At 40.5% G+C, this 12,294-nt stretch overlaps 1 protein-coding gene across 1 annotated transcript; it reads left to right on the top strand.

Moving 5' to 3' along the window:
- Positions 1 to 6,158: 6,158 nt before the first annotated feature.
- On the top strand, positions 6,159 to 7,261 carry PtA15_5A458 (uncharacterized protein; the record flags this gene model as incomplete). Its single annotated transcript, XM_053169221.1, has 4 exons — positions 6,159 to 6,225; positions 6,299 to 6,575; positions 6,685 to 6,775; positions 6,878 to 7,261. The coding sequence occupies 4 exons, from the start codon at positions 6,159 to 6,161 to the stop codon at positions 7,259 to 7,261; spliced, it is 819 nt and encodes a 272-aa protein (XP_053020440.1).
- Positions 7,262 to 12,294: the final 5,033 nt, after the last annotated feature.

Below are 12,294 nucleotides of genomic sequence, written 5' to 3'. Positions count from 1 at the left end.
ATGAAGGAACCTACATATGTAACAATAGGGGGTTTCAAACATGGTGCAGGTCCTGTTCCAGGAACCCCCAATTCACAAAATCCAGGAACCTGCAACACACCCACCCAATTTTACCCAAAAAACATACAGAAATAATTTGAAAATTCATTTTGCAGAAAGTTTGTCTTCCTGAATTGGGCTTCCTGAACTGGGACCTGCACCATGTTTGAAACCCCCCAATGCTGGCGCGTTGATCTTGTTGAAATCCAAACGCCATTAAACGGTCCCAAGTGGCTTTTGATTTGGGTATGGTGTGTAGGTGATACACACATCAAACTATTGAATATTTTCCGGCAACCAAGACAGCCTTTGGTTCACATCTTAATTAAACAAGATGGTGTTGAAGGAGAAGTTTTGAGATGTTGGAAAAATTTGTCCTGTTCCTCCCCCTATCCAAGCACAACTTTCAACTTTTCTCTCTGACCAAACATGTAAAGTGCACTAAAAGTAATACCAGGTGAGGATTTTTTGCACAACAGTTACAACAATGGTGGGTAGTTACTTTACTTTACAATAGGGGGTTTCAAAGTTGGCCAGATGCGACTTGCATGCGCTTTTGCAAGTCGGTGTTCAAGAATGAACTTGAACACCGACTTGCAAAAGTGCATGCAAGCCACACTGTACTACACCCCCTAAGCCTTCTTGAATGTTTTTTTGAAATTTGGTGTTCAATAAAGCCTTGAACACCAACTTGCAAAAGTGTATGCAAGTTGTACATGGCCAACTTTGAATCCCCCTAATATCTGTGGGATTTTTGTAAAGTAACTGCCCGCCTTTACTTTTTGCGCCGTTATTGTTAGCAGTAATGCACAAACAGCGGCATCACTTGTAATGTAACAAGCCTCTTTTTTTGAGGCTGTTACGGGTAAATTAACGCGTTGTTGAGCAATAAAAGGCTAAATTGGACCTATTTTGGCCTTTTATTGCTTGTTATCTCGCCCAATATCTGTCACTCCGCGCTCAGTTATAGTAACGGCTGTCACAAAAAAAAACTCTTGGTGTGATATTGATATTGCACTGACGTTACTGCTAACAATAACAATAAAGGCCAAAATTTGTTATGTTATCATTACGTTACACGTTACCGTAGCAATAAATACCCACCGTTAGTTACAACATTGCGTGGCAATTCACTTTGAGTATAAAAAAAATGCTATATCGTCATTTGTTGTAGTAATGATTGTGTCCAAAAAAGTCTTTGCTCATGCTGATTACTACTCAATTTGAATGTTTGAGGTCTGTTCTTTTGAAGAAACTTGTGCAAACTATTTTTTCCGCGGCGCAGCCGCAATTTCCCTAGTATGTCATAAAGGGGCAAATTTATCACAAAAAACTCACAGGGTCCTAGACATTTGGTGGAGACAAAGGCTGAACTTTGGGTCACACTTCATAAATATGTTGAACTTGCAGTCCAGGTGTGTCCTTTTCACCCCACTGCATCACATTAGTGGACACAGATTAGTGATAGTCATGAAACCTAAACCTAGATTATTGGATGTATATAGTTACACATGTTTCCTATTTTTGTTTCTCTTTTCTTCATCCAAAGTTTTGGTTTCATTGCTTGAGTCTCACCCACCCGGTATCATCCTCTTCTTGTTGACTCTGGGTCTGTTTTCTCAGGTTTCTCACTCACATTCACTCCATCTCTGCTCTTCTCATTTCCATAATTTTGGTTTTTCAAGCTCACATAAGTTGCTCTCAGGCAATGATGGACCTTTACTTTACTATAACCAGGCCCTTCCAGTAGAGTATAGATGTTTTTATCATCTACGTTACTTTACTGGTTATAATAAAGGAATTTTTGCCAATGGGCTGATATAGTAGAGAGCCCTATTAAACATGTATCAACCCTAGTTATTTCAATAACCAGGGGTAAAAGCGTGTTTAAATGTACTTTTACCCTTGCTTATTGAAATAAAAAGGGGAAAAACTAGGTGAAAATGCCTTGTTGTGGTCATAAGGAGCCTTTTGACAGCTCCCATCAACAAAAGAATTACTTAACTGATACCATACCTGTATAAAAAAAATTGACAAAAATCAAATATGTGTTATAGTAAAGAAAAATTCTTTACTGATCGGAGTGCTATCTGTTATAGTATTGAGGCAAAAACATCTACTATATCTACAATTTACCAATAACAGTAAAGCAAAGGCCCATGGTTGTCTCAGGTCATTAGTCCTCACTTGGTTGCAGTATTCTCCCACCCATGGTTGGAAACCAAAAGGTTAGAAATGAAAAGATCCAAAGTTTTGGTTTCCTCTCTTCTCATCTGGAATCATCCTCTTTGTGTCAAATCTAGGGTTGCATAAGTTGCTCTCAGGTAATTAGTCCTCACTTTGTTGTAGTCTACCACCTGTGTCTGGAAATAGAGATGGCAAATGGGTACCCACGCGGCGGTACCCGGCACCCGCCGGCGGGTACTCATCAGGGTGGCGGGTACCGCCGCCGCGGGTGCCAAGTACGGGTACGGGTATCTGTTTTGGGCCAAAAAAGCAGGCGGTACCCGGACACGCGGCGGGTACCCGGGTACCGATTGCCATCTCTATCTGGATACCACAAGGTTAGAAATGAAAATATACAAAGTTTTGGTTTCATCTCTTCTCATCTGGTATCATCCTCTTTGTGTTGACCCTAGGGTTGCAATGACCATAAGTTGCTCTCAGGTTGTTAGTCCTTGTTGGTCCTCACTTTGTTGTAGCCTACCACCTGTGTCTGGAAAGCACAAGGTTAGAAATGAAAAGATCCAAAGTTCTGGTTTCATCTATTCTCATCTGGTATCATCCTTGTTGTGTTTGCTGTAGGGTTGCATAAGTTGCTCTCTGTAACTCCGGAGTGATTAAAATCTGCTTAATGGAAGTTGACTGGGATTTTCCAGTGGCTTTCAAGTTGTAGACGGGTTTTGATTGGATCCAAGGAGTTCACACTCAACCATTGATAAGTTTTGAGAAGTTCAGGCTTAGAGATCCAGACAGTGATTCATTGATATGAAGGGATCTGGCTATCTGAAGCAGTGATATGTTGATGTATCTTCAAATAAAGAGGAATGAGTAAATAAAATGATGTTGTTAGTTTTGTCTCTTCTGAAAGTCTGGGGAACAATAGAATCCAGTGAGTAATACTTATAACCTCTATCATACAAGTGTCACTAGATAGAAGCATAAATTATCTGTTAACAATAGTGGAAATGAAAGTGAAATGCATGTGAAACTTGGTATGAGTGTAGATGGTGTAGTAAAACCTGATACAGCTATCTAGGGGGTAGAGAGGTTTTACTTGCCAGCTGAAACTCTCAGGCCGTTAGTCCTCACTTGGTTTTAGTCTAACACCCGTGGTTGGAAAACAAAAGATCACCCGTTCTTTAAAATATGCCCATTTATCACATGTAATAGCCCGGTTCACATTGGTGAATTTGAAACCATTTCCATTTCATTTTATCATAAAATTTGCACAAATTTTTCAATCATCAGAAAAATTGGTTTCACAAGAATCTGACCAACTTGAAAAAACACAACATTAATGACAAATTGGATAAAAACGGTGTTAAAAATCCAATGTGAACCAGACTAATGGTTGCATCCAAAATGTATGTACATTATATACATATTATTTCTGATTTGTTGAAGATTCTTGTATTAGTTTAACAAAATGAGTAATCAGACTATAAAATGAAAGATATCTTGCATGAAGAAATACTAAACGGCCCATCATGAGATACTATGTGGTAGGTTACAATTAGACAATTTGGGTACATGGAGATGGAAAACTAAAATAGGAGTAAGCTGGATATACAATTTTGATTACATGTATTTGGAGTGTTGATCATAAAAATTATTAGTTTTGATTAAATTTTGAGGCTTGTTGATCTTTTGAGGTTTAATTTTTTGACAGGCTCAATTCAACTATGATAATTGATAAGAACTTGTCCAAATGAGAAGTCTTACTCCCAAGCATGTTTTTTAATATATTTTTCAGCTTTTACCAGGTTTTTGTGCAGGTGGAGACTAAATGGTGCTGCATTTGAGCCTTCAACTGCAAACAGACAGATAAGGAAAAAGAAGTATGAGCAAGTGTTACCTCTGTCTATTTGATGTATCTCAAAGAGTTTAGTCACAAATGGGAGGGTGAAGTTTGTTCCTTACATAGTGTGACAAAGACTGCTGCAGTGAACATGACACGCAAGATTTGGATTTTCATCTTTCTTGTGCTGTACCTGTAATTTGAATAGGTTCCTAGAAATTAGAATAGTTGGATGTTGTTTTGAAAGGAAAGGACTTACTGGCTGAAGTACTGTGTCTAATCCGTGTCTATATGAGAGTATTAACTTTGGGAGGGGAATATGTATTAAAATAAGTTGTAATATTTATGTCTAGTTGGTTGTATTAGTTCTCAGTAGAGTTAGGTTCACAAGAACGTATGACTGGTAGGAAATATACGATTGGCGAGGGGATGATTGGAAAGTGGATGAAAAAGGCCTCTAGCAGTAGCAAGCGCGCTTCTTATCTTGAATTTCGAACCTGCCTCCTCATCGAACTTGATACTCTCCAGCAGTGCTCTACGTGTTGCGGTATCTGGTTGTCTCTAGGCGAGCTGTCGTGCTCTTGGTCTCTTTAGCTGTCGTGCTCTTGGTCTCTTTGTACAATTATGAAAAAGTGAACAAGAATGGTCGAAGCAATCCTCGATTTCCTAGAGGAACGATCCTCGGCTGGCCAGGAACCAAATTTGTTCATACCTGGTATCACTATCATGTGTCAATACCACGCAACTTGAAAGTGAAATAAGGTGAAACAGGGGAATGAGGTTCGATCGGCTAGGGAGCGAAAATGGCTCAGCGTTGGTTACCGTTACCAAAACTGACCAGAACTTGTCGCAGAAACCGCCAATATTTTGCGCAAAACCAACAGATCGGGTTGCAAATGAAGAAAATGGATCAGTGCTAGTTGTTGCGCAACAAAATTGCATCAGTATTTTTGTTGCACAACAAGACAAGTAAGAACCAGAAAGATAACCGTGGAATAGGAGGTACAATCTTTGAAAGCCTTTTGACCGGCTAGAGTGCGCAAGAAGGCGATTGTTGCATGGTAAAATGCTCTGTTTCTTGCATAGCAAAAGGTTCATTGTGACATGGCAACCGGAGCAACACCACCCTTGATTCTATCAAGAAAGAGAAGGGGAAAGAAAAAATGAGCATCGATCCTCGTCTGGCTAGAGGGTCTGGATAGATGAGTCCGATAGGCAGTTGCCTTTTACGTTATACATTCGACCAGAACAAAGCCAATCCCCCGGTCTGGGGATTCAGTCGAACTTAACTAAAGGCCCTCCTGGCCGCGAAGTGCCCGCCTCCGAAGCAGCTTGCGCCGCGGAGGCAGGTCAAGGTCGGACCACATAGCCATGCTGCGAAAATGAAGATGATTCACTCTATTTGAGCTGCTCATTTTTTGTGTTCCGGTGTGTGTTAGGGCCTGTACCATGGGCTTCAATTTGGAAAAATTCTTACTTTTGTTAGCCTCTACAGAAAAAGTGAAAACTAGGGGAGGGTCCAATTGTTGAAATTCTTCACATTTGGGCTCAGGACTAAATTTTGGCCAAGGTCAGTTTTATTTCTAAGAAGTTTTGGGAGAAATAAAAATGAAAAATTTCAATTTTCTACAGGCCCTTATAGATTCGCCAACCAGGTTGCGCAAGTTGTGGAGTGTAACCGACGTGGAGGTCAGCCATTCTGACTTTGTATCTCTGGCAGATAAAGCTAGTGTCGGGACCGTGCTCAATTAAGAGATTTCTGGAACTAAATGTTTATCTAGAGTTCGTTGGAGTTCTTTGGACTGTTGGCTTGAAGCTCCCGAGACCTGTGGACTCCGATGGCCGACTACCGACGAAGCACAGCCTCAGTCTTCAGTCCGACCTGCGGCGGATCTCGGCGATGACGTAGCCGCCGGATAAGACAGCTGGCCGCAGGGGCTGTCCAGGGTCCCAGACTGCTGGGGGCGGTGCGTGTCACACCCAAACTCAAAAACAGTCAAGAACCGTTCTGAGACCCTGCCATCTTGGAAAACTCTTTTGACCGCAGGAAAGCACTCCATTTAATCTCAACTACATCCAGCCAGCACCAAGTACCATCATGTCAAACTCAGGTACCGCCGTGAACGTCTCAGGGCTTAGTCCAACTACCACACAGCAAAGTCTAAGTGAGCATTCTCTATCATTTTGATCCAACCTCCTCGCGACAAGGTTGTTCATTACATTTCTTACCCTATCCAGATGAATTCTTCTCCTTTTGTGGAAAGATCAAATCAATTGAAAAAACGGAGAAGAGCGCGACGATCGTGTTCGAAAAGGAATCAGCTGCTAAGACATCCTTGATGTTGGATGGCGGAACGCTCGATAACGCCGTCATTCAAGTGGTCCTCCCCACCTCCTCTGGAACCTCAAACCAGAATCCTACTTCCCCAACCACCCCTGGATTAGGCGACCACGAGGAACTCAAACAAGAAGATAAACCTCGTTCTGCGATTGCCGCCGAGTACTTGGCTCATGGGTTAGTTATATAACCAACTCATTCTGCATATCACATACCACACTTTCTACGCTCCCCTTGATTGCAGCCATGCTCACCCACTGGATACATTTTCTGCTTTGCTTTCTAGTTACATTCTTGGTGATCAAGCGATCGCCAAAGCCATCGCACTCGACCAAAAACATGGAATCTCTGCCAAATTCACGGCTTATTTTCACAAGGTTTGTCTAATTGAGGCTACGTCACACTTTCCAAGTCATCCTTCGTAAGCCTAACATGAAGAAACTAATTGAAAATAATTTCATCGACTGCGCAAACAACAGATTCAGGAACGAGCGGCAAAAGCCAAGCCATCTAATCCAGCCACTGATACGACCGCAGCTCCGGCGGCAGCTCCAACCAAAGGTTTCAGCTCGTTGATGAGCTGGTCGCAACAGTACTACGAGAAAGCGCTGAGCTCAAAACATGGAGCCAAGGTGAAGGAGTTCTACACCACCACGTCCAAGCAGGTCCTTGATGTGCACTCGGAAGCCACGAGGATAGCCGAAGAAAAGACTGGCCATTCTCTCTTTCAATTCCCATGCCTCACGAAGAAAGATGCTCCCCCAACCGAGGAACCAGCTCCTTCGAACGAAAAAAATTCTACCGAAGTCAAAACATCAGCTCAAGAGTCCGCCTCAATCCCACCGCAAGATGAAAAGAAGTAGACCGACGTCTTTTCCTGTTTCGATCGTCTCTTTTTCATATTCGCAAAAGCACCCGCCCCCCAATTTTCTTCTCTAAAACATGTGCCATTGAACCAACAAAATAAATAAACCAAAAACATGCTTGTGTATCCGTTCCAGTCGTAATCCACCTTGTCGGCTTATTATCTTAAATGCATAACAATGTAAACACGCCCAGGTTTTGTATGGATATGGCCATTTCACCAAATGCAAACGTGTGGATTGCTGATTAATGGGTGCTGGCCTCTTGTTTGTGCCTGGCATTAGTGCGGTTCCCGTTGGGCCTTGATCAGCAAAAAATTAATTACAACATGACACACTTAACAGCATTTTGGCTTAAGATGTTGATTCCGGCAGCCATTTTAAGCTCCCCATTTTATTGGCCAGCAAGTCTGATTTTAATTTTTAGTTGGGGATTTAAAATGTGCTATCTATAATAAAAAAAAACAGGACAATATGTACACAACTGAGTTTGTGTGTCAATCAACCACACCCACACAAAGAAGAGTAAGTGAGCTGCAGTCTCCTGATTACTTTTGCTGAACTCAATAAAAGAAAGCATGTGTGTGGATGCGCAGGGCTGGATAGGGTTCTCCTGGTCTGAGCTGGGAGAACCTTCTCAGGTAACCTTCATTAGAGCTACCAGAGCTAGAATTTCCTGTAGACTGTTTCATCAGCTCATGTCCCCTCCTCAAGTCTAGAGGAGAGAAAAACAGGGTCTGAAGATCTAGGATCTGGGGTTCTGCATCCTAAGTTGGTAGATTACAGGATGAGGAAGCTGTTAGGATCTTTGAACAATGAGGTGCAGACTGTGACAGGCTAGATAAAAAGGGAAGCCCACACTACAACTCATAACAAATATACCTAGGTTGACTCTGACACGTTAATGATAAATGATAAATGTCATAAATTGTGCAAATAATTCAATGGATTATTATTTTTTTATTTTTTTTGTTATTCTTTTTGGATTAGTCTTGGGTTATGTGGTGCAGATTTACACAAATCATGGTTTGCAGAGTGAAGACCCTGGAAGTGCACTGTGCATGTTGTCAGTTGAGTGGGACAGGGGATGAAGAACCTGAATGACACTTTGGGAGTGAGGAAGATATATTTCAAGTTCAATAAGGGAGAAAACTCCCACAGCAACATAGTATAGACTATATAAAAAGTGCTAGTGTTATGGTTTGAAGCATACTACATACTGGATATATGCATATCTCAACAGTGCAGAGGTGAAATAATTGATGAAATAGGATAATTGGTTTGTCATTTCTGAAGAAACACAGTAAGAGAATGGTGGATGGAGCTCTGGATTATGAATTATATATGAGTTCCTAAGATATTCAGTGGTGAGGGAGGTGCCTAGTTTTTATGTTAAGTTCTTAACCAAATTTTCATCAATTCAAGAGCAGCAATAAATGACCTTAACCTGTTCATTTTTCCATTCAAATTGATATATTTGAAAAAGCAAAGCTGAGAAGCATCAAATTGTCTTCTCTTTGGGGCTTTTGATATATCTATTGTGCCCAGAAGGGGAGGATTCTTGCCATTTTCCATGAAGATGAGATTGTAAAGCCAGTCAAGAACTGTTTTGTGATTTCCTTTTGTGTTTTTCAATGTAACTTTTTCCAGTTCATATGGAGTAAATAAGTTTTGAACAACATGCAAAGCCTCTCCAATACTAAGTATTTTACTAATTGTAGATGCACTGTCTTCTTTTGCTGACCTGGAGGCTCTTGAGAAAAATCTGATTTTATCTATATCCAAACTGAGTGAAGGGTCAAATGAATCCGGATTTCTTCCCCCAAGTATCTTCAATCCTGGAGTCACTGAAGAATACTTGTATAATTCTTCAATTTCACCTTGTTTTTGTTTCACTTTACATTCAAATTTCTTCCATTGAGAGAAATCATCAACGCTTTGTTTGCCAAGGGCAGCCACTGCAGCTTTAATAAGATGTTTTACTCCATCATCATATTCAACATGCATTTCCTTTGCTTTGTTCAGTTCCTTACTAACAAAATTCTTGAATCTTATGAATTGACGTTGAATTTCCAATTCTACCTCTCCCAAATTCATGGAACAGTGTGCTGCTTTTCTCTTGTTGGAATGAGGTCCTTTTACAGTCTGCTTCATTTTTTCTGACTGAATGGCATCCTTTTCTTCTTCACAAATGCCTGGGGATTCCACTTTCTTTTTTGTAAAATTGCTATCTGGATATCAAAAATGATTCCTCAGTCTGCAATAATTTTAAGCAGTTAAAATTGAGACAACCAAGCTGACCTTTTTGTACCACTTCCCTGAAATTTGCCATATTGACACCAAATTTGGTAGGCTCAATTGGGTCAAAATGTAATTTTTCTTCTCCTCTGCAAGGGGCCACATCTGCCTCACACAAGTGAGAAGCTTTCTCTGGATGATCATTGCAGTATCAAGGTGAATTATTGTTGAAATATTTCTTGTAATGCATAGGAGATAAAGGGTTCAAATCTATGCTAACCTTTGTTAGATTCAGTGATAATGCAGGAGTTGCAAGTTTCATAAGATTGTGAATGAACTTTCAATTCTTGAAGAATTTCTGGTGGATGGCTCCAAAGGGAGTTGGCATTTGGATCTACGTGAATGAGTTCTAAATGATCACACTCAAATGAGCTGATTGGCTTACACAAATATCCGGGATTTAAGAATTTGTAGCTGATTGAGCAAAAAAAACTCACTTTCTGCTGTGAATACATCATTCATGTTAGAAATAGAGGTTGCCAATCCACCAAATCCTTCATCATCAAGATGTTGAGGAACAAATTTAGGAATATACATATGAAATTCATTTAAAAATTCTGTATCAGGAAAGCTATCAGTGTTTCTTCTATTGAGTGTACTAGGCTGTGTATCTCACCATTTGAATTGAATTTGCCTTCATTTGAGTCTTCTTCCAAGAAGTAAGTTGGAAAATCATTTATTTTTGGCTGTTTTAGAGGTCTCAAGTTCTGCTCTGGGAGATTAGACATTTCTTCTAATCCATGTGCATCAGCAGTGAGAGTGGGAGATTGATCAGGATGTAGTTTACTAATCAAACCAGCAGTTGCAAAGGAAAATTTGAGGTGATAAAGAATTATTATTTCAAGAATTTCTAATCTGCACCAGTTCATATTTAGATCACAATATTCATTCAGTTTTTTTTAAAAAAGGGAAACATCTGGGAAAAGACCTGAAAATAGTTCTGGATTTTATATTGATCCATTCAATCAACAGGGGACATTCATGACCCTATGTGTGATACTATGTAAATACTTCTTTTGAAACTGAACAATTGAGATTGTCATATTAGAAGTAGCTACAGGTTGTGCTTCACAACAGCAATATAACTTGTTCCAGTAAGAGTATTGTAGCAAGACTTGAAAAATTTCAAAAATGTGATGCCACAGTTTCATCTGGGAATTTGGGAAGGAATAATGAAACTATTTTATGTATTAGCTTGGAAATGGAAAAGCTGCTCAAACACAGTATCAGCTGGGCACAAATCACAATCCATCATGACAAAACTAATAAAAATAGAGGTTTGGAAAAAGGACTCCCAAAAATTGGGAAAACAACTCCTACAGCTAGTTTGCATCTGGCAGACCTGTGGCCAACCCCTCTCAAAAGTATGTTATGAGCCAGGCCCGTAGCACAGGCTCTACATTGCAGAATTTCATGCATGTACATAACTATCACTTACATGTTATAATGTAAGACTCAAAAGTGGTTGTAACAAGGGTGCAACCGCTGCGCTGCAAAAAGCCAGAACAGCGGTTTTGGAACCTGCTTTGCTGCGCTGAAAGTAGCGGCCCCATCTGTTGCGCTAGAGCTTTTTGGGTTGGATGAAAAGCTGGGACCCGCTACTTTCAGAGGTAGCGAAGCAGTGTTTCTGCTGGGCTACCACTATTTGGGCTGGCTGCGTAGCAGTCCCCTGCTGCGCTGGACTGAATGAATTCTTTTTTCAGCAAAGCACCGCGGTTATACTGTTTTGGGCATAGAGCTCTATTAACAGTAAGTAATTTGCTGCAAAATGCACGGCACATCAGTTTTGGCGCTGAAAGTAGCAGCCTCACCCGTTGCACCACCACTTTTTGGGTTGGATGATAAGCGGGGAACCACTATTTCTAATTTCAGCAGTAGTGCAGAGGTGCTCCCGGCAATGCACTATTTCTTTTTGGGCTGGCCGTGTAGCGGTTCCTTGCTGTGCTGCGCTAAAAGGCCATTTTTTTAGCACAGCGCAGCAGTTGCATACTTCACCAGGGGAGATATTTTCCCACTCCCCAGGGAGTGCCAGAGCTGAATTTGATGTGAGTTTTTGTCGGATGTGAGCCTGATGTGCATCAGTAACTCATCCCTAAGTGAATTGAAGAGGATGCAGAAGTGAGTCAAAAGTCAGTCAGAATTGATTTGGGAGTCAACACAATGTTGCGTAGAATTCTTTTGTTTTCTAGATACAACTAGAGGAAAAAATATGATGAAATGATATTTCACCCAAGTCCAACTCATCAATTGCTCCTGTTTGATGATGTTGAAGGATAGGAAAGCAAAATTGCCATTCTTGAATGCAATTCCTGTAAAAAATTGAGTTTCTTGCAATTCACATTATATGCCCTCATGTACAAAATTAAAGTAAAAGTCAACTTGGTATTATTGGGTTCAGAATTTTGGAATGTGGTAATGTTGCAGTAAAATTAGTGAAACCCATTTTCTTGGAAATGCTGTAATTAATTTGAATTTGGCTAAAAAAAATGGTGATAAACTATTGTATTGGGATGAAAGTCTGAGGTAAGTCAAGGTTGAATTGTAGTGCCACCCCAGTTTGGCCACATATCCTGGCCTCTTCACAAAAATGATTGTGTGATTTTTTGTTTTTTTTTCTTGCTTTTCAAAATCCACATTTGCACATGCAATGAACTCTTTTGCACTTTGCTGATAGTCACCCTAATGTACGCGCGTACATTGAGGTGGAAATATCACAGGATGGGCCTTTCACAGCC

The sequence above is a fragment of the Puccinia triticina genome, chromosome 5A (genome assembly GCF_026914185.1).
Source record: "Puccinia triticina chromosome 5A, complete sequence".
NCBI lineage: Eukaryota > Fungi > Basidiomycota > Pucciniomycetes > Pucciniales > Pucciniaceae > Puccinia > Puccinia triticina.
The sequence above is the reverse complement of the archived record's forward strand: the minus strand, read 5'-3'. Positions and strand labels throughout refer to the sequence as shown.